The sequence below is a fragment of the Phragmites australis genome, chromosome 2 (genome assembly GCF_958298935.1).
Source record: "Phragmites australis chromosome 2, lpPhrAust1.1, whole genome shotgun sequence".
Classification (NCBI taxonomy): domain Eukaryota; kingdom Viridiplantae; phylum Streptophyta; class Magnoliopsida; order Poales; family Poaceae; genus Phragmites; species Phragmites australis.
Genome location: NC_084922.1, coordinates 48,250,292 through 48,272,495, shown reverse-complemented (window position 1 = coordinate 48,272,495; position 22,204 = coordinate 48,250,292). Strand labels below are relative to the sequence as shown.

General features: G+C 45.4%; 2 protein-coding genes across 2 annotated transcripts; one reads left to right on the top strand and one right to left on the bottom strand.

Moving 5' to 3' along the window:
- Positions 1-12,714: 12,714 nt before the first annotated feature.
- LOC133909425 (uncharacterized) lies at positions 12,715-14,515 on the top strand. Its single transcript, XM_062351851.1, has one exon. The coding sequence runs from the start codon at positions 13,279-13,281 to the stop codon at positions 14,224-14,226; it is 948 nt and encodes a 315-aa protein (XP_062207835.1). The 5' UTR covers positions 12,715-13,278; the 3' UTR covers positions 14,227-14,515.
- An 800-nt stretch (positions 14,516-15,315) lies between these two features.
- On the bottom strand, positions 15,316-16,943 carry LOC133908297 (uncharacterized). Its single transcript, XM_062350290.1, has 5 exons — positions 16,927-16,943; positions 16,156-16,225; positions 15,955-16,078; positions 15,773-15,844; positions 15,316-15,431 (listed from the first exon to the last, which is right to left on the bottom strand). Exons 1-5 carry the CDS (start codon positions 16,941-16,943, stop codon positions 15,316-15,318), a joined length of 399 nt encoding a protein of 132 aa, XP_062206274.1.
- Between the last annotated feature and the right edge of the window lie 5,261 nt (positions 16,944-22,204).

The following is a 22,204-nucleotide window of genomic DNA, read 5'->3' as shown; positions in this document are numbered from 1 at the left end:
GTATGGAACAAAATGTGTTTCCTTTCGAAAAGAAAAAAAAAGAGAAGAAGATCGAATCGGAGGTCCAATCTATCTATTCAATCTCAATTCTATTAAATTTGACTCTTCCTAGCTACTCCACGTCAGCAATTTGGTTTGGCACCGTTCGATTAGTGCACAAGCATATTGGGATAGTCCAATTAAACTAGCTTCTTGATTTTGCCCGTGTCTGTTCGCCCCCTCCACTCCCATATCTATTGAGCAACTCCGCCTTCGTGCCGATGCATCCACCGCCGCCTCCGACACCGCCACCTCACTGCTTGATAAACCCATTCACACAACTCCTTCACCTCTTCCTCTCCCTGCGCGTGCCACCATTTTGCCCACTTGCGTCACTTCTCCTTCTCCATGGCGGCACCCTAACAACCTGATAAAACCCTCTTCTTTTCTAACCCCAAGCGTACATCTCCCTTCCTCCCCATCTCACCCCCTCATTCCCCGCCTCCCTCTGACTTCTATCGCCAACTCGATGCCCAAGAGGTCCAAGATGATGGCCACGTACGCGACGGTGGTGGCAGCGAATCCTACTTCGGTCTCTGAGGGCTACCTCGTCATGAAGGCTGAGTTCATCAAGCATGTTGAGTACCTCAATGCCCTGGTACTGTGCCCTGTTTCCTAATTCAAAAGGACACTTATTTGACTTACTGGAGGCAACAAAACAGCGATAACTAATTCTAATATATCAAATGCACTCATTAATCAATACAACATTTACATACAAAAGAATATGATCAAGAGTTTTTATCCAGATGATTTCCAAATTCAGTTACCATCGACCAAAATTGTTTGGTTTGAGGAACGAAATGAGTTAGATTTATCACCACTACATTATTCATAAGCACATGCTCAGGGTACATACAAGGGATTTGGCGCACAGCGATTTGTGCCTGGCTCTGTATAGATATGCAACATCTAATACCTTCCTGAACTGCCGACTGCGCTGGCTCGCCGCGAACTGGTAGGCTACGTGCGCACCGGGCCCGCGGACACCACATGTACGGATGTACCGGCATCGGTGATTCATGGTACTCACACACACCACGTGTCGCCGTGTGGTGGCTCACCAGTTCGGTTCGGTTAGCTTCGCCCTGATCCGGGGAGAGCTTAGACACAGCTCATGAGCGTGCGCTGCAGATTGTCGAGCAACGGCTCCCACCTCTACATCGGTTCTTCAGGCGCCGCCTCCTCCGCAACGCACGCCACCAATCCTGGCCAACTTACTCGGTGTCTCGGTCCTAAGTCACATAGTCTGTTATATCTTGTATCAATTGTGTAACTACCGTGTACTATCTATATATGTATAGGCCTATTTGAAAGGATAATGATATTATCTAGAGAGATGAATATGTAATTTAATAAAACTTCGATCTCTTTTACTATTTAGAAAATGTTTAGAACTAGTTTCAGTTCACATACAACCATAGATAATTTCAGAATCAACAATAGAGAAATGTTTATAAGAGATATAGCCATGCTTATTTTAGTTCACATACAAGTGAATATCAAACATACAAGTGCCATAGAAGTATAGAACAAATTAGACATTCAAGTGGACGAAGCTTTAAAAGAACATATCAACTATGCACAAGCTAGATATCCAAACCATTTGATCACAAATTTGTTTAGTTACTGTTGTTGATCTGGTAACTGCCACACTTACAAAGAACACAGCCAAGTAACTGCCACACACACAAGTGCATGTCATCTAGTAACTAAAAATGAGAAGGTTCCCTACTCAAACTCAAATTAATGAGGAAATTGAAGATGATGAAGCATAAGCTTCTCTGACAAACAGGAGTTGTCTGATTGTGTAGGACCAAAAGTGGTGACTAGAAGGGGTGTGAATAGGTGCCTCAACAATTACTTACGAAATAGATGGCCTTCTACTATTTTTAATCATCCAACGCACCTCAAAACTTGAGCGAAAGCAAAATACTTAGAGAGACAAAACAAGATGGAACGTTTCAAGGCAATATGACTTCACGAATGGAATATGAACCATATGTTCCATTCAAAACCATTACATGTGTCTTTGTGCCCAAAAGCTCGCAACTTTGAAGATGAACGAAACAGAGACGAGATCACCAGGCAAGTAAATCTCCAAGATGATGGTCTAGAGGCAAGAGAATTCAAGACTACATCACATATATATGTGTATGTAATTATATGCCTCTAGCATCAAGAAAATCAACTTCCGAAGGTGTTGAAATTTCAGCTAAAAAGAAAAACAAAAATCAACAACAAAACACCAAGAACTTGCAAACTTGCAAGAGAATCAATAGAAAGAAACTAGAAGGAGGGTAATTCAAGCATATGCAAAAACTTAAACTTCATTACTCAAAGAGGTCATTCCTTTTAGGCGGATTACAAAGATTTATTTATCAAAACACTCACCTATTACAAAGGCTAAGCACTCCTCTCTATCTCCTCTAAAACCCTAACACAAAGTTCTCATATAGGTGGCTCAAAAGGGTGGTTTTCCAACCAGCCAAACCCCTCTATTTATAGCCTAGTAAACTTGACCCTCAAGTTTCCTTAATTATTCCCAAAATACCCCTATCTTGTAGTACATTTCTACCTATCATTGGGGGTATTTTGGTTCATTTTCTCCTCCATCCATCGAACGACTGTGGCGTCTCCACGGCTTAGCTTTGCCTCGATGCAAGCTTCACGATGATGCCACGTGCACTTCATCCGCCCGCGGTTTTGTGGCCAAACCAGGAAAGCGACTTGCACGCTTCTTAAGGCGTGTCTCACAGCTGCTTGCTTTGACCTCAAGCAAGTCTTCTAATGTTGACACATATCCTTCATCTTGCGATCTTGACCGTCGGCAGGTCTCTCCTGCTCTCAATCCCTCGGCCTGCCTTGTCACTTGCACCGGCATCCCCTTCGCTTGACTTTACCAATATACCACCTTCATCAATATTCATCTCTTGCCTTACTTGACTTCCATGTGTACCGTTAGGATCATCCTTGACTCCGTCCGACCTAATTGATCTTCTGACACCAAACACCCCGCTTAGCCCTAATCACTCGTCGTCGATCGTCAATTTGCATCTATCACATGCACACCATGAGACTAGCAAATATGCATCTCAAGAACAATATAACATCATCACATGTTAGTCCAAATCAAAATTAAGATGAAAAAGATCAGACATAATAAAAATGTGAACACCAGATGGTCCGGCATTCACACCAGTGCAACACGAGACCATCCACTGAGTACAACTCCACTGGAACCCAGTTTGCATTCCTCTCTAGAAAAATTAGTTCGGTGATCACAAAATCCCAACACCGAACAATCATGTGAAGACCTCAACATCTGCCTTAGAACTGAAAAACTCCGATTCACACGCCTATCACCGGACCATTCGGTGAGTACATCTTTACTGAAACTTAGTTTTTCAACCTCTCTAGAAATCTTTGTCCGGTGAAGCATTCGGTGATCACCCGTGCACACATCGGACCATCCGGTGAGGCTACCACACCAGACTTTCACATTTGCACCCTTCTCTGAAACAATTAGTCTAGTGATCACTCTCACCCACACCGGACCTTCCGGTGAATGATTTTTTCTCTGCATCTGCGCTGAAAAGCTCAGGTGCTCACATTTGCCACACACCGGACTATCCGGTAAGGTCAAAAACCCTCACACCGAACTATCCGGTGAGTGCAAACTTACTGCACTGAGACACCGATACAAACTCTAATTCTTTTCAACTTTGGTTAGACAAAATCAATAGTGCAGTCTATAACCATGCATATGCTAACCAATAAAATCCATATAAACGTTAATTACTCATCACATAAGATAAATTAAGGCATATATCAACTTGGTTTCTCATATTAGAAGTTTTACACAGTTTACATAGAGCTAGTAATAAAGCAAAATGAAAAGCTTGTTACCCATGATAGTTGGTATTCATTCTTTGTATCACCTAAACTAGAAACAAGATCAATGAGGGCGATGGCAGCTACCATGATACCGTAAACCATTGCTCCTTGATGCCATTTTGACATAGCAATAATGTGTCAACAAGAAATGTCATCCAATTCAAACAATTTGCAATAATTTTTTTTTTCAATCATTCTCAATGTATTGCATCTAACATGTCTAGTTCAAATTCCATCTGACCAACTTCCTTTGCAACATATGTTAAACCACACTCATCTGGTCATCCCAAGCTGTAATGAGGTTATTCATGTCTACAGATATCCATAGGAACTACAAGCCATCTGGTAACTAACAGAAAATTAATCGAGCCCAAGTGCTACTATCTACACAACCATAGGAACTAGAAGCCTCAAACTAAATTAGCAAGACAGAAGGTGGCGACACAGGCGGTGATCTGGTGTACATGAAGTGGAACTATTGGTGTTGATTGAAAAAGGTGGCGCCGACGGTGCTAGAAGCAAGCGGCCTAAGCCCAAGTGCTTCTCTAGTGGCTTAGAGCCACAATGACCTTCTCTGGTAGGCGGCATCGGTAGCTTGTCGGACGGCAGCTTGTCGGGCGGCGGCGGCTCCGTGGCGCATGATGGTGGCCGGGCCGATGCATACGGGCGATGGTGGGCGATGGCTGGTGGGTTACAGCAGGCGGCGACGGCAGGAGCGTCAAGTTGGCCGATGTAGATGGGTGATGGCAGGTGGGTTGATGTAGACGGTCCCGGCTTGCCTGTTGTGGCGGGCGGCGATGGCGGCTGTGCGAAGAAGGCAGCGCCGAGCCATCGAGAATCCGACTAGGGTTTTTGCGTGATTGTGTCTGGCCATCTGGGTGCTTGCTGTCTAGGCGCTGGGTGTGGGTGGAGGCCACATGGGTGGGCCAGCTGGGCTACATTCCTGCATTGATGAATGTTGCCCACTTGAGTACTTGACCGCATGTCTTCAAAACGGGCCAAAAACTGGTAAATCTAGAATAAAAATGGGATTCCGCAAAAACGAGCGGGATGAGGCCTCACTCATTTTCAGCCCTATTTCCGGATAGCTCAGCCCTGTTTCCATCCATCCTCATGTAAAAACCGAAAAAAGGGAAACAGTCAGGATAAAACGGGAAACGGTTGCAGGACGGGACAGGATTTTCCCGTCCTACTTTCGTCCCTACATGTGTTCCTCTCCGTTTCCTTACACCATATCACATACTCTTTCATGAAGCTCCAGCCTACACTCATCTCCGAGCTTTCATCTGTTTGTGCTACCTGAACCTCCTCCCCACCACGCAACACAAACTATCCCCTCGATCCACCCCGTGTGTCTTTCTAGGATACTCCCAGGACCACAAAGGGTATCATTGCTTCAACCAATCCACTCAAAAGGTCATTATCTCATGCCATGTTAATTTTAACGAAGATGTTTTCCTGTTTGCCACAGGTCAGCCCACAGGTCGCCCCGACGCTCACATAGCCACACCGGATCTTATCTCATCTTTGGATCTCGTTCCCCTTTGATCGACGTTCTGTCTGGTGCCTTTGCCACGGAATCCATTCCTGTCTACTCCACCTGAATGCTAGATGAATACACCGCTTTACACTCCAATCACACTTGGTGCCTCGTTCCACCTCCTCCTAGCATCAACATCATCACAGGAAAGTGGATCTTCCACCATAAGCAAAATCCAGATGGCTCTCTCTCATGTTATAAAGCTCATTGGGTTGTTAGAGGTTTCTCTCAATGTCCTAGAATTGATGACAATGAAACATTTAATCCGGTGATAAAACCAGCCACCATTCGCATTGTCCTCAGTATTTCCACCTCCTTATCATGACCCATCCACCAATTAGACGTCTCCAATGCATTTTTCCATGGCAATCTCACCGAGATTGCCAACTGTCAACAACCTTCGGGATTTGTTGATCCCTCCAAGCCCAATCATGTATGCAAGCTCCAGAAATCCCTTTATGACCTTGAACAAGCACCTCGCCAATGGTTCATCCGCTTCACAACTTTTCTTAAAAATCTTGGTTTCCACCCTTCAATTCTAGATTCCTCCTTGTTCATATACAACTCGGGCTCCCACACTGCATATCTCTTACTATATGTTGATGATATCATCCTCATAGCTAATTTTACTCCCTTCCTTCTATCCTTGATCGCCAAGTTACGCTCCAAATTTTCCATGAAGGATCTCGGACCATTGCAACATTTCCTTGGCATTCACGTCCAAACCACTCTCAGTGGCCTCTTCCTTTCACAAGAACAGTATGCCCTAGACATCCTAGATCACGCCAACATGTCCAACTGCAATCTGTGTAACACTCCCATTGATTGCAAATCGAAACTATCCAGTGCAAATTCTCCTCCGGTGCTGGATCCCACTCAATACCGTAGTCTGGAAAGCACATTATACCTAACTCTCACACGGCTTGACCTCTCACACGTAGTTCAGCAGCTCTGCATGTTCGTGCATGACCCTCGTATCTCCCACCTGAACCTTCTCAAACAAGTCCTCCTCTACGTCAGTGGCACGTCTCACATGGGCCTCCACATTTGTCACTCCCAGTCGCACGAATTGATCGCATACTCTGACTTCGAATGGGCTGGATGGCCGAATACTCGTCACTCTACGTCCGGCTTCGTTGTTTTCCTCGGTGACAACTTAGTATCGTGGTCATCCAAACGCCAAACCACGATATCACGCTCGAGTGCAGAAGCGAAGTATGGTTAGGGCTGGCAATGGGTCGGGTCGAATCCGGGTTGAGCAAAACCATGCACGACCCGAAACCTGTCAGTCTTAACCCTTCCCGAACCCGAGTGCCCAAACGGATTAAAATGAAAACCCAGACCCAAACTCATTGGGCGCCCGTCGGGTTTCGGGTGCCCATCGGATGGGGGTAGCGGGGAGGGGGCACAGCGGGGCTGGGCTGCGCTGGGCGGCGTGGTTGAGTGGCGCGGGGCGGCGGCAAGCCAGTGTGGTTGGGCGAGGCGGGGCGGCATCGGGGCAGGTGGCAGGCCGGGGTAGGGCGGCGCCGGGGAGGGGCGGAGCGGCAACATCGGGCCGATGTGGCCGAGCGACGCCAGGGAGGCGGCAGGTCGAGGCAGGGTGGCACCAGGGAGGGGGCGGGGCAACAGCAGAGCGATGACGGTGGGCCGGTGTAGCCGAGCGGCGTCGTGAAGGGGGCGGGGCAACGACAGAGCGATGACGGTGGGCCGGTGTAGCCGAGCGGCGTCGTGAAGGGGGCGGGGCAACTACAGAGCGGCAGCGGCTACAAGCCGGTGTGGCTGGGCTGCGGCAGGGAGGGGCCGTCGCGCTATTGAAGGGGTAGGTTAGGGCGGGGCAGTGTCGGGGAGGGGGCGGGGCAGTATCAGGGAGGGGACAGAGCAGTGTCAAGAGAGAGAGAGAGAGAGAGAGAGAGAGAGAGAGAGAGAGAGAGAGAGTGTAACACCCTGTGTTTAGCTTAAGGTATAATTGCAGAATTAGCTCCAAATTAAATCCAAGTTCAGGGATTCCAACTATTACCAAAAGCTAGAGGACCAGATTAAGTCAACCTCAATTAAATTGAAGTTGATCTTAATCCAAAGCCATATTGCAAATTCAAATTCTCCAATTGAAGTTATTCCAATTCAATCCAACCCAATTCGCTTGAATCATACAATTCCAATTCTCAATTCAAATACAATTTGAATTCAAATACAATTGCATTAATACACATCAAAGTTCACAATTCAAAATACATCAGTTCCACAGATCACACCGATCTCTCTCTCATCAAATCTCACCTCTCTCTCTCCCCTATGGTCACCGACCAGCCCATCCCGAGCATCAGTCGTCCGTGCCCGATCACCTCAATCAACTCACCGGCCACCACCTACTCCCTCTCTCCCCGTTCTCTCATGGCCGGCACCGTCCAACCCAGCCACCTATGCCCCTCCCTGTTTCGCCATGCCGGCCTGCCGGGGTCCTTCCGCCTACAAATGGCCCAGCACCCTCGCCGGTGCCCCATCTGCTCTCCATCCCCCCCTGCACGACCCCAGCACAAACACCACACACACCAGCATCACAGCCCTCCCCACGCCACGCAGAACCCACACCAACCAAACAGCAGCCGGGGCCACCGACCCGCCGTCGCCGTCCTTCACCGGTGAGCCCCTCTTCCATCACCCTCTGCCTCCCGGCGTGATGTCCGTCGCCGAGCTCTCGGCGTGCTGCCCGTCACGGGGCTCCCGGGCGCTGCCCCCCCGCCGAGCCTCGGGACGTGCCGCCCAGCCGTAGGCCCGCCGCCCAGTGGTGTGCCGCTGTGGCCGCCGTCGCCGAGAACTCCGGGCGCCCTTTCTCCTTGCGCTGGCCCGACGCCGTGGCTGCCCTGGCCGCCGTCACCGAGGGTCGCCGCCGGCCGACTCTCTCTCTTCCGCCGGCCAACCGCCGCTCCACGCCGTCTCGCCAAGCTCGCTAGACCCGGGCCTCGTCGCCGGCGAGCTCCACCAGTGGATCCCCGCCGTCGGCCATCTCTCTCCCCTCCAGCGCCGGTCTTCTTCTCCCCCTCGCCGACTCTCCCTCTCCCTCGTTCTCCCCGGCTCTCTCTCTCTCTTTGGGAACCAATGCATGGAAAAAGGAGGGAGGACCGGCCACCTCGTCTTTATCCCCTGGCCGGATTGCCCCTGGGCAGTGGGCCCCTTCCCCGGTTGGGTGGCCGGTCCACAGCCCCTGGTCCACGGTGGACCGGCCGGGCGGCTCACCACCGGCCCACAGACCAAGTCTATGGCCTAGGGTCCACGGTGAACCCTCCCTTCACAGCTTCTTCGGTCCACAGAATTGCGAACCGAGTCCACGGAATAGTAGCATTATCTGATTTTTAGGATTTCCCTTCCGACAAATATTCGAAACGCCATAGCTCATCCATTTCAACTCCGATTTCGGCGATTCTTTCGCCGAAATTCATCTAAAATCGAGCTCCACACGTCTATCATGTTTTAATGCCTATTAGAGATTATTTGGTTTTTCGTTGGTGTTGTTTGATTCATCGCTAGTCTAGCACGTTATTGATCGTAGTCGTAATTGCAGAGCACCCAGAATTCTGCGAGTTCTGCGCAGGAAGTGTCAGGAGCGAAGAAGATCCGGATTTTAACCAAGACTTCAAGGAAAACTCTGGAGAAGGCAAGTCCTATTTCCTTGACAATACTGAACCTATGGTTTTCAATTAATCTATATGACCAACTAAAATGTGACTTATATCGCATGTGCTATATATCGCGTTTTATTTTAAAAAAACTGCTGATAGTAGTTAATCCTATCCAACAATTGCCATGCCTGAAATATCATCCAGAACACATATCACCCTAGGATTACCTGTTGTTAATTATAATAACAATAGATGACGTCTTGATAACTAGCATGCTTAGGATTGAATACGTCTTCTCGGAAATGTCGCTTTTTAAAACTGAATCTCCCCAGAGATGACGATTTACCATTCCCAATTATTAAATCATATGCCATGATCCTTGATGGTTGTGAATTCCGTGTTGATTGTGAAACCCTTGAAGTGGTGTGGGATATGGTGGGTGGTGTGTAAAAATGGGTGAAAACTGTTTTGGCGGGGGCAGGTAGAGTAGTCCTCCGGGGAGGATGCTCTTGGGGGCTTGAGTTATCATGGGGATATTCAGTGCCAATGGAGATGCCTGCCTCGGCCGTTTAAGGACCGAGTCTTGCGCCGTCATGCTTAGCCACCCCGTGCGACCATGCGTCCTGTATGGGTAGGACTTGACTTCTCCCTTCACCAGACTGGGTTGGGCATAATACAAGGAGGCTGAGAGCAACGAGCAGTCAAGTGACTATCCTGTCGGCTGTTTGGAGGTTTCAGGTACCGGCTTAGGCTTAAAAAGGGATGCTGGCCTTCGGAACATACAGCTCTGGTCCTTGACGTGCGTCGTGGAAAAGCCCGGCAGGGAAGGTGTTGGAAAGGTCTCGGTATGATTCGCTCCTCCCCTTGCAACGGATGGAGGCTGAGCATATCGCATGGGTAAAGCTGTACAACATCTGCAGAGTATAAACCTATTCGAATAGCCGTGTCCTCGGTCATGGACATGCGAAGGCATGGTCACGCTTGACTAGACTCAGGGTGCGTGTGTCTTGATGAGTGAGTGTGTAGACTAGATGTCCGTATGATGAAGCTCATGGCTTAACCCGCCAGAAGCTACGTGATGCTAGAAGTGCACCAAGTGTGAAAAGGGACTGCGGAGTGAGGTGTAGCCCCTCCCAGGACCAAAAGCCCCAGATACAGCTTTCTACTGTTTTGAACCATTTCAACCATTTTAAAATTAATGGTAGATGAAGCAAAATGTATACCTGCATAAAACTGCTTTACGCTAAAACTAAAGCCGTGAAGCCTTATCCTTGAATTACCCCATATGCATCTATCAACATCTTGAAAGTAGTATAGGGCTTGCTGAGTACCTTGTGTACTCATTCTTGCTATCATTCAGATGAAGAAACCGATCCTGACTTCGTTGGAGGTGAAGCCGGGGATGAAGAGTAGTTTCGCAAGTCGCGTCCGCACCCTTGCTGCTTGTGGCTTGGGCTTTTGCTTCTGCTGTGTACTGTTGCTGGCCGCTGGGCCAGGTTTGTAAAATTGCAGTGGTTTGTAATCTTTTGTACTCTGTATCCATTATATCTATGTACGAAGTTTGACTGTGATACTACGACTGTTATACTGTGCGTATCAGCTACTTGATCCAGAGACTGATACAGGCGGCACAGGAGATCCCGGTAAGTGGGGTCTTACAGAGAGAGAGAGAGAGAGAGAGAGCGATGATAGATGGGCCGAATGGATTGGATGGGCCGGTGGAAAATAAAAATTAAATAACCTGTACAAAATTTTATGGGTACCCGACCCGACCCGCAGGCAAATTCAGAAATCCGAACCCAACCTGTCCTATTTCGGGTACCCGACCCGCTAGACCCATATGTGAAAATTTGAACTCGAACTTGGACCCGTCGGGCGCAGAACCCGCTGGTACCAACGCCCACGAACCTAATTGCTAGCCCTAATCGTGGTGTGGCCAATGCTATTGCTGATTGCTACTGGATCCGCTAGCTCCTCCACGAACTTCGCTGACCTCCTCAGCGAGCCTCTATTATTTACTGTGACAATGTGAGCGTCATGTACATGTCCAAGAATCCGATCCAACATCAGCGTACTAAAAGAGATTGATCTTCATTTTGTTCGCGATCGGGTTTCTCTTGGCGACATCAAGGTTCTTCACGTGTCCACAACGTCCCAATTCACCGATATCTTCACTAAAGGGTTGCCGGCGCAAGTCTTCATCGACTTCAAGTCCAGCTTAAAGGTCTCCCCACGTTCCAGCTACGGGGGGCTGTCAAGCAACGACTCCAACCTCTACACCGGTTCTTTTGCACCGCCTACTTAGCAACGCACGCCATCAATCCTAGCTGGCTTCCTCGTTCCTCAGGGCGTGTACAATGAGGTGACGTCAGCTGTCTAGAAAAGAAGCCACCTAGAATTTTATCTGACGTGGAGAAAAGAAAAACAAGACAGATAAAAATATCTTCTATTAATTAACATACAATGTAAAATATCGAACAATCACTGTATCCAAAAATACTGTCGTCTATTAATTACCAGACGGGCTCTGTTCGGCCGGCCGGGCGCACTCGATTAATGCGCCACGCCGTAGTAAAAAAAAAGGTGGAGATCAGCTAGATATCGTAGAGCTGGACTTGGATCCAACAAATTACAGGCAGATCGGCCGGCGCCCCCGTGAATGCATGGGGATGGGGGAATTAGTACTGGTACTCAGTGGTACAAGCAAACCAGTGTATCCCATTCCCAGGTCCTCATCTGTGATGTTGATTGTCGAGAATAATCAGTGTGTAGTCATGTTTGCAAGTCTACGCTACTTCCAAAATATAATGTCAAAATTTTCACGTCTAATATTCTAAGTAAAATAAGTGCAGATCGATTGACCGAATAGAGATAATAACATCACATATAGCTAGTACTTATCTACTTCTTGACTAAACAACTCTTGATCAATTCTTTTCTCACTGCAACACAAGCTGAAACTTTGTCCTCTTCTCCAGGCCTGGAAAGGATAAACAAAATGTATTGGCCACTGGTCCAGCCTACCACGGAATATTTTCAGGAACGTTGAATCCGCCGTCACTCGATCGCCACGAAATGCTTTGATCGAGTCCACACATTGAAGCTCTCAACTCACACGTTGCCTTCATCACTGCACCCATCACCATCCCCAGAAGCTTTGCACCAAGAGGCAAGGCTCCAGGGCAGCCTCCTGCACTGACAAATCAGATGCGTCCTGATGGCTTTCGATGACGACGACAAAGGAAAGTCTACAGGTTTATCCACGGCTACAGGGACGTCACCGGCCTCTTCTTTTTAAGGTTTTGCAGGTAGAGGAGGCCTTGTCAGTCTAATACCAACATCGACACGCAGCCTAAAGCCATCTGTTGATCCATTGACCACTCTTTTGTCTTACGACTCAGCATCTCCTTTTTCAGCCCTCACAAAATGTCGAGATTCTACCATTCGTTGCAGTGTACATTTCATCCGTAGACTTGTCTCAGTTTCAAAAAATAAATAAAAAATCCATAGACTTGTCACTGTCTTGGTTAACTCAACTGCTGCAGCCACGAAATCCTGCTCAACTGCCTACACTTACGTACACTCCCTTGCCTGCACATCGTTCGGCACAATACAGTTATGGTCCCCTGAAACCAAGAAATCTTGTGCGGCATCACCACATGCCTTGCTATCTTTAACATGTTACCCACATGCCCCTGCTTGCAACTGCTGAGACCTGACGGCCCCCCAAGAGATCCAACTCGAATCCTTGGGAGGAGCAAGTAGCCAGGTGCAGGATTCGACAGTGATAACTGAGAGCTTTGGCCTTTGCCTCCTGCCCATGGTGAAAGTTGGCAGTAGCAAATACAGTCAGGAGTACAACGGCCTACAGGGAAACCAAGGTTGGTCCCTGAAAGATCGAGCATTCATTCCACGCAAGCGGAGAAGGTTCCTCCGGTTTTAAACACCCCATGAGGGCTTCCTCCAAACACTTTCATGTACAGCTCACTTTCTTGGCCTCCCTCCTCTCCTCCCCTTTCCAGCTCAGTTTGCTCACTCGTGGTCTCCTCATCCCCTTGCGCAACTCCATAACTTTGCATGGCTCGACGGCACTTCCCGGCACCTATGTATAGCCGTCTTTTTGCTTAGTCCCCTGGTCTCAAGGCACATGCCCTGATCAAACAGGCACAGAGCCGTAGTTGGCACATGATGCAGGACCTGTTCTCGGTTCCTTCGTGTTTCTCGTCCGGCGAGAAGCTCCCGGACGTCCCGGCGTCCACGGCGGCCACCAAGTCGGGACAGAGCGCGGTGACTCTGGTCTACCGCGCGGGGATCGCGGGCCACGACCGCCTGGTCACCGTGACATGGTGCAGGAACCTGCTCACCCACGGGCTATCCGTGTCGATCGAAGGATCGGCGGGCAGCGGCAAGGACAAAAGCGGCAGGATCTGCGGTGAGGCCGCTGCAGCCGACGGCGGAGGCACCAAGAGCTGCAGCAGCGCCTGCAAGGTGGAGATGCAGCCGTGGCACTTCTGGCGCAAGTACGGCGCCAAGCAGTTCCAGGTCGACGGCAAGGCCATCGACGTCGTCTGGGACCTCAGGAGCGCCAGGTACTCAGATGAGCCCGAGCCGCTGTCCGACTACTACGTCGCTGTGGTCTCAGGCGAGGAGGTCGTCCTCCTCCTCGGCAACCTCAAGAAGGATGCCTTCCGGCGCACCGGGTCGCGGCCGTCCCTCCAGGACGCCATCCTGATGTGCAAGAAGGAGCACGTCTTCAGCAAGAAGAGGTTCCTCACCAAGGCTAGGTTCCACGAGAAGGGCAAGCTGCACGACATCAGCATAGAGTGCAGCAGCAGCAACCTTAACGGCGGCATTGATCTCGACATGGTGATCAAGATCGACGGGTGCGTGAACGTTCTGGTCAGGCACCTGCAGTGGAAGTTCAGAGGCAACGAGTGCATCTCTATCAATCAGCTCAAGGTTCAGGTGTACTGGGATGCGCATGATTGGCTCTTCGGCACAGGGATGAGGCACGCCTTGTTCATCTTCAAGCCTGAGGCGCCGTCCCTGTCTTCTCCGCCGTCGACTTCTGACTTCATCACTGATGAGTACTCTGATTTCTGCCTGTTTGTGTACGCTTGGAAGGTTGAGTGAGCTAGAGATCCATGTTATGAATCAATAATTCATATCATGTAATGGACTGGAAAATGCAAGTGTATGGAAATGATTGAGGCCATTCTCTCTTTCCTTTCCATGGGAGTGTGTTGCGCACATGGAAGATTGGACCTGGAAGGGCACAGGATAGTCCTTGGGATTAGGAACAGGCTGGTCCTGATGGAGGGTGATGACAGGCAGGATTCACAAGGGCATTGCCTTTCCCAATCATGCATTCATGCTTATTTATCCTGGGAAATTCCAGCTAAGAGCTGGTCCCTCCAATGCAGTACTCTGCTTCTTCGTTCTTATATTCTTTATCTCATTTATTTCGACCCTCCTAGTTACTTATATTTGCTCGGATCAAGAATGAGGGCAGCGGAATCGGATAGGGGCAGAAATCTGAATCCTGATAGTACATAATGCCTGTCATTCAGATCGTAAGATTAGGGAGTACTCAAGGAATAAAATGCAACACTCTCCACCTGGGCTTTTAGTGATAATCACATTTGATTTGGACCATGTCCCAATTAAGATTTACTTTTTTAAAAGGTCGTTAACAGTTTAAAAAACAGAAACAATTAAGATAACCAAATTGTTCATTTTAGTTACTAGTCCTCACTCGCTCGAATTAATGTAAATGTCATATATACACATTAGTTTGAAGGGTTTCATTCACTAATTTTAGTTTAAAAAAAGAATCAGGGTTGAATAAATTTAAATTGGAGAGGTTCAAATAAACAGAATCCTACTTAAGATGCTTGATTGCACAATTTGAACAGTTGGGGGCTAAATTCGACAAACCTAGACTCTGGGGCTTGATTGTACAATCTGAAATAGTTTGGGGGCTTATAGTGCATTTTTACCATTATTATATGTCATAAAGGGTTCAGGAAAAAAAAAGCAGCAGCTAGAATGACAAATACGGTAGAGTAATAAAAATGGTTTTTTTAGCTGGAATATTTGGAAACAGAGAAATATTTGGGAAAAAAAAGCAGCAGCTAGAATGACAAGTACGGTAGAGTAATAAGATGACAAGTACAGCAGCGACAAATTGCTCAACTATATACAGGCAATCCGCTTATCAGATTATAAATTCATAATGGAGGGAGTTATAAAATTACTTGAATTGGACTTTTTAGCATCTTGGGATGATCTTGATGCCGAAATCGAATGTTTTTGCTCTGGAGGGCTGTCTTCAGTACCTAATATAAAGGAAATAGTAAAATCATGTCAAACTATTATGGTAAAAAGAAAACAGACGATTAAGGCACTTGAAAAATATATAATTTGGAAGTAGAACATTAATTGAGTTATTCAAAGGTTTCAATTGAGTCATAAAAGTTGTGTAAGATGGTAAGAGAAGTAACTAATAATAACATATTCACCCTGGCAACATCAGCTATTCAGCTTTAACATACCATTGCTGGATCAATTTAAAAAGAATGGACACAAATTGCAAATTTGTCTTCAAGATGTAAGTACAGTAAGTTAATAAAAATAAGTTTAATTTTTAGTACATAAAGATGTAATGAATGACACTCACCATCTGCGATTGAATTTATATAGGTGTTCTTCAGGTACTCGACAAAAGAGTGATCATTGTGATCAAGCATCACTGGTCAAATCGCAAGGTAGAAGTTAAAAATGACTATTAGTATATTGAATTATCAACTTCTTGATTCTATATACTCATAGATCAATGTCTAAGTAAGATTGGTATATTACATTGTTGAAACAATTCGTGCCTTGTATGCTCAGAGTTGCCAAACAAAAGCAGTTGCACTGCCTCTGAATCTCTGTTTGAGCACTTCTTGGAAAGGTTGCCCGTATCTAACAGGATACACGCAAGCTGAGGGAAAATCATAAAAAATAATCATGATATGCCAGTAACTTACACATGATAGTACATGTAGCAAATGCACTAACCAGAAGTTTCTTTAAAACTGAAGATGAAATGAGCGCTTCGCCCTCACCTCCACCGACCTTCACCCCGAGCCTATCATATCCAGTTTTTTAAAAGAATAATCAGGTATATTCTACATGTATGATAGGTTCAGTTTTATCATACATATGGTGACATATCAATGATATATAATTCTAAATCATACTAAAGTTTTTAAACAACAGCGGAAGAACAAGAGGGAACTCCAACCAAAGCTTCAGGGCACACCGCTGGCAATCGACTAGAGGCAATGCGACCTAGGACGCTCCGTCTTCGCTATAGCCTTCAGCTTCCTTGATCTCTATATAGTATTATCTAATTGAGCAACATTTATTATAGGAAACAACAAGTGTGAGTACATATCGTACTCCGTAAGTGTAGAAAAGTATGGCATGAGGGCTTAAGTCAAGAAAATGTTAGACACTAGTTTACTGCACTAAGCAACCTTAACTTATAACTCCAAGAAACAGACATCCTATTTACTAAGTGTGAAGACACAACTGAAATAAGAAGAACAGCTCATCGGATCCCATCCGACTACCAAACTCACTAGATATCTCATATCCAGCTACCAAAACTCACCAAGTAATCACATTACCTGACTACCCGACCATCCATACCAGAACCTTGATCCTAACTAATTAAGAAGAAATCTAAGCTCGCTCTTGACAGTGAGCACGGTTGATTGATCAATTTGATACTCTGCAGAGTTTGCACACTTTACTCACGAGTCGTGATTTCATCACCCGTATTACCAGGTGACAGTCTCCATGTTACCGTGCTGATCAAGCACTTGCACACTTCCTATGGTGTGCTGTCAGGAGGTCACTATAAAGCATTTACAAAGCTCCCACCAATCCGTAGTCACCCACTGAGGTTTCACCGCTAAAAGATGATTCCATTGCTGTAGAAGCCTCCTCTTGTGCCACTCAATCGTCCACTGGTGCTCACAGAATCGGATAAGTGACTAATTAATTGGCCAAGCCGTACCCATATAGGCCTCGTAGTTACACTGTTTAGCCGAGTTACATGCTTCAAGAACCAGTCCTTATGACCCCACACAGGAACATACACATTCCAACCGTGCAACACAACACATACGCCTTCTTGCAATCCTCAAATAAATCATCATGTTAGGATCCCTATACCATGTTACTATAAAAGATACCACACCTGATTCATGTTGTATAAACATTAATCAAGTTTAACTCATAACCCAACTACGGCAGCGACTAGCATATCTACCCTTTATTTCCTAAGATTCGTCAATGGTGACAAGAAAAATGATACAAATACTAGTAAACCATAATCATGAGATTCCAATTTAGACAAGCATACATGAAGGATAAACAACTAACAAAAATTCCTAAAATAGGTGCAACATATTCAAGGACGTTTGCCTGGCTGCTGCTCAGATATCTTCGTAAACTCGATTCTGGCATATCTTGAAGTCTCGACTTTGTAGCTCATAGATTCTTCTTAACACATTGTATTCTTCTCACAAGATCTACCGACAAAAGAGAAAGCACAAAACAACTAAGAAATAATACACCAAATAGTGATAACACATCATAAAAATATTATGGTTGTATAGGATATGATTTTAGAAGAATTTAGGCGCAAGAACTGCTCAAATGAGAGTTTAGAAAGAGGAGAATAGGCTTTCAAAAGATTAAATTAAGGTTAAAAGGAAAAAGGAAATAGAATATTTCCTGAGAATATTCTTGATGAATTTATGACATTATTTACCAAAGGAAAATCCCAACTATAGCGATGACATGATATCAACAAGAAAGGAATAGAAGACTAGATGCATGCGATGACGTGACAGTGGCGCAAGAAAATATGGGGTTTGCTAGAAAAATGTGTGAAAGGACGTCCAAGAATATTGGCGCAAAATCCAATATAATTCTAGCATATTGTTTTAACACCTCGAATCCATAGCGTATGTGTAACGACATGTGGACCCTACATGTCGAAGCATTCTAATATGGATTCTATTATTAAAACAATACTTATAGATTATATAGTCCGACGCGACTAATTTTGATAGACTAGAATGAACAAGTATGAGCTGTTGGAACTGGTTGAATTGGGTGACATTATAAAGTGATAAAGTGGTATTTGAATTTAGAAGAAACTCACTGAACAAGATTTGAGATGATGAACTCTAGTTGAATTATGAGAGCTGGAACAGGATTGACTATAAAAGGCAGGAGCTAACATGTAAACATCCTAAACATGAGATAAGGATAGAAATAAAAGATCTCTAGAGGGGTTATTTGGGACTCTCACCGAGAGAGAGAGAGAGAGAGAGAGAGAGAGAGAGAGAGAGAGAGAGAGAGAGAGAGAGAGAGAGAGAGAGAGAGAGAGAGAGAGAGAGAGAGAGAGAGAGAGAGAGAGATATCAGAGAGCAGAGCAGAGGAGTTCGGCGTGGAGGAGTTGGTCGGTGGTGGGCTCTTGGCATCGTCGGTGAGGAAAAAGGTCCGGGGTTGATGGAGATGGTGCGGATGGGGTCACATCGCAGCCATGAACTCATGGAGGGCTCAGCTTGACCCGGGGTACTAAAGGACACGCACACCAGCGAGCTGAAGGCGTGGAGGTGCACGATTGGATGGAGACAGCAACTGCGATCACTGACATCGATGTTGGGAAGCAATGGTGTTTCACAAATCAAGGAGTGCACAGTGTAGAACACGAGAAGACAAGCTCGGTTTTATGACCGTGTTTCCCCACAGTCTGACCGCCACTCCCGACGGTCTGACCGCGGTCAACTCAGACAATACTGTTTCAGCGCAATTCATTATTTGCTGAAACTTGTAAAATTTATAATAAATTTTTCGTAGCTCCAAAAATTATGAAGCTAATTTTTTTGGTTTTATAATATCATAATCTACCTATTTACCAGACATGAAATAATTAATAAAAATCCTGAGATAAATTAATTAGGTTAAGGCTTCATTAAATCACCGTTAATTCTTTACAAGTCCAAAAATTATGAAACCAATTTTGCTAGTTTTCTTATGACTTGTTCTAGCTAGAAAAAATATTTTCATACATTATTAAGCATATTTTATTTCATTTCATCATATGCTTATTGCGATGCATTCTTTTCTTTAGTGATCGTCGAACCAGAGAGTAACGGGTTATCACGAGGAGGTTTTGTGGTTGATCTTGATTTGAAGCTAAGCAGCAAGGTAAGCATCTAAACATATTTCTTCCAATAATTTGGATCTCATATGATATAAATTGATAAATATGCTTTATGTATGTTATACATGAGTTAGAGTCAAAGTGTCGGGCACGTGTGGGTAGAACCTATGTAGATTGCATTAGTTTCACCTTGAGATATTGTGTATCCATATTCTTGTAGTCTTGTTAATATTGTTGATATCTAATCACAAGTTTATCGGAATCCTTAGCAATGCTTAGGTCCTTGGTAGAAGTCGAGTGACGGTGTTGCCGTTGTTCGCGAGCTTAGGCTTATTTATTGTTCACAACATTAAGGATTATGATGTTGGTTGGATTGAGTGGTGGATATGAGATGAGATATGAGCGGTGCTAGTGGTGTCTTCTACCCCAGAGGAGTTCCTCGGGGTAGTTCGGGAGAGGAGCCCGGACGCCGTAGACTCCTATCGTTTAAGCATCGTCCGTTGGTGTCATTGGCTTCAACACTTTCCGTACTTACTACATATCGCATTATAGGAACGACAAGACGAATACCTTTGTAGCTGTGGTCTTTTAACATGCGAGTCGATGGTGTGAGCGAGCGGGCTTGTAGATGTATCCAGTTTACTCTGGGAGTAGTTCTGGATGACTCCCGCACCTATCGGCGCTTGAGCAAACAGTTGAGGCTTATTAGGAAAGGTTGACTTGAGTACCTCTTGCGTGGGTCTATGTGGGCACGTGAGTCGTATGGTACTTAAGTCGTGTAGGTAAAGGAGTACCCCTGCAGAGTGTAAAAACAATTCGAATTGTCGCGCTCTCGGTCATGAGCATGCTTTTGTCCATCCGTATCAGTTGTAGAGTTACGAGTGTGGGACAATGGTATGGATGATCTGTTGGGAAATGTTGATGCTGGCTATTGATGTATTGCTAAGGTACTATTTATAGTTATATTTTATTATGGTTCCAATTACATTTATGTTCAGTTGATAATTGCAGGATAGTTTGGTATAGGTGTTCTAAAATAGATGCTCATATATATGTGTCAAGTTTACTTTTGCTTATGAATTTACTTAACCTTGTGGTTGTTTCCTTGCTAGCAACCAAATGCATAATCCTTGGAGTCAGGTTATTTATATGCACCCAATATAGATTAAGTCTTGGGAGTACCTTCGTACCCACGCTGCTTTTTTTTTTCAGGTAATGTTAGGTGCCCGCTACTCTAGCCCCTGGTCGATTGCCTTGTGGGCAAATGTCGCCACCGGTTTTGTTTCTTAGATTGTTTTTCGCTGTGATGTATATTTGTTTCGCTAGTTGAAACCTTATCCTTGTTAATGTCTAAGTTTGTAATTCTTGTAATCTTAGTTAATCTTGTTGTTGTGATATTTATGTTGTTAAATATATGTGTGGGTAATAGATTTACTGGGAGTTACCAACGCACACATACCGGGACCATCAGAATTTGATTCACTTTAATCATCGGTGGCTACGGTTGTTGTGATGAAATGTGGGTTAGCATGTGGCGTGTCGTGAGACGGGTATGTGCTAGCTCTCATCTTGTTAAATGATCATCCTGATGATTAATTCAAATTTAATTTGGACAGGTCCTGACAAAATGGATCTTCAAGAGTAAGCGCAGACCTGATGGTACTATAGAAAAGTACAAGACCCGATTAGTGGCTAAGGGTTTTACGCAAAAGGAAGGTGAGGACTATTTCGATATGTACTCTCTTATCGCCAGATTGTCCACTATCCACATGCTCTTAGCATTGGCAGCTTTGTATAATTTCCTTGTGCATTAGATGGATGTCAAGACCGCTTCCCTTAATAGAGAGTTGGATGAGGAGATTTATATACAGCAGCTAAATGGATTCGTGGTAACAGTACATGAGAGTAAAGTATGCAAGTTAATCAAATTCCTGTATGGTCTCAAACAGGCCCATAAGATGTGGCATGAAAAGTTCAATACTATACTAACATCAGTTGGCTTCTGTGTTAATGAAGCCAATAAGTGCGTTATAATCAATATGGTGGGGGCGACGTGTCATTCTATGTTTATATGTGGATGACACATTGTTGTTTGGGACAAACTTAGAAATGATTAACCATACCAAGTTTTTTCTATCTCAGAACTTCGATATGAAGGATTTGGGAGAGGCTGACGTAATTTTAAACATCAAGCTACTAAAAGGTGAGAATAGGATAACTTTAAGTCAATCTCATTATGTGGACAAAGTGCTTACATATTCTAGTATGATAGACTGTAAGCTTATGGCTACACCCTATGATCCAAATGCTAAGCTGAAGAAAAATATAGGCTATGAGAAAGACTAATTAAAGTATTCATAGGTGATAGGTTCCCTCATATACTTGGTTAGTGCAACTAGGCCTAACATCTTATATGCAGTATGTAGGTTGAGTCATTATACGTTCAACCCAGGAGATGTTCATTGGATAGCACTAGAGATGGTACTTGAGTATCTGAAGGGGGCAAAGAACCTAGGAATTCACTATTCTGGCAATCCTGCAGTCATAGAGGAATTCAGTGATTCCAACTAGATAAGTGACTCGAATGATGTGAAGGCTATGAGTGGATATGTTTTCACTCTAGCAGGCGGAGCTGTATCTTGTTGGTCATCTAAATATACCATCCTTACTCACTCCACGATGGAGGCTAAGCTAGTGGCGCTAGACTCAACAGCCATAGAAGTAGAATGGACCAGAGAACTCCTTTCTGGTTTACTAATATTGGATAAGCCAATTCTAGCTATTCTAACCTACTACAATAACCAAACCGTTCTGGTTAATGTGAAGAGTAAGAAGGACAATATGAAGATTTTGAAGCATATAAAATAACTACTCAAGTCG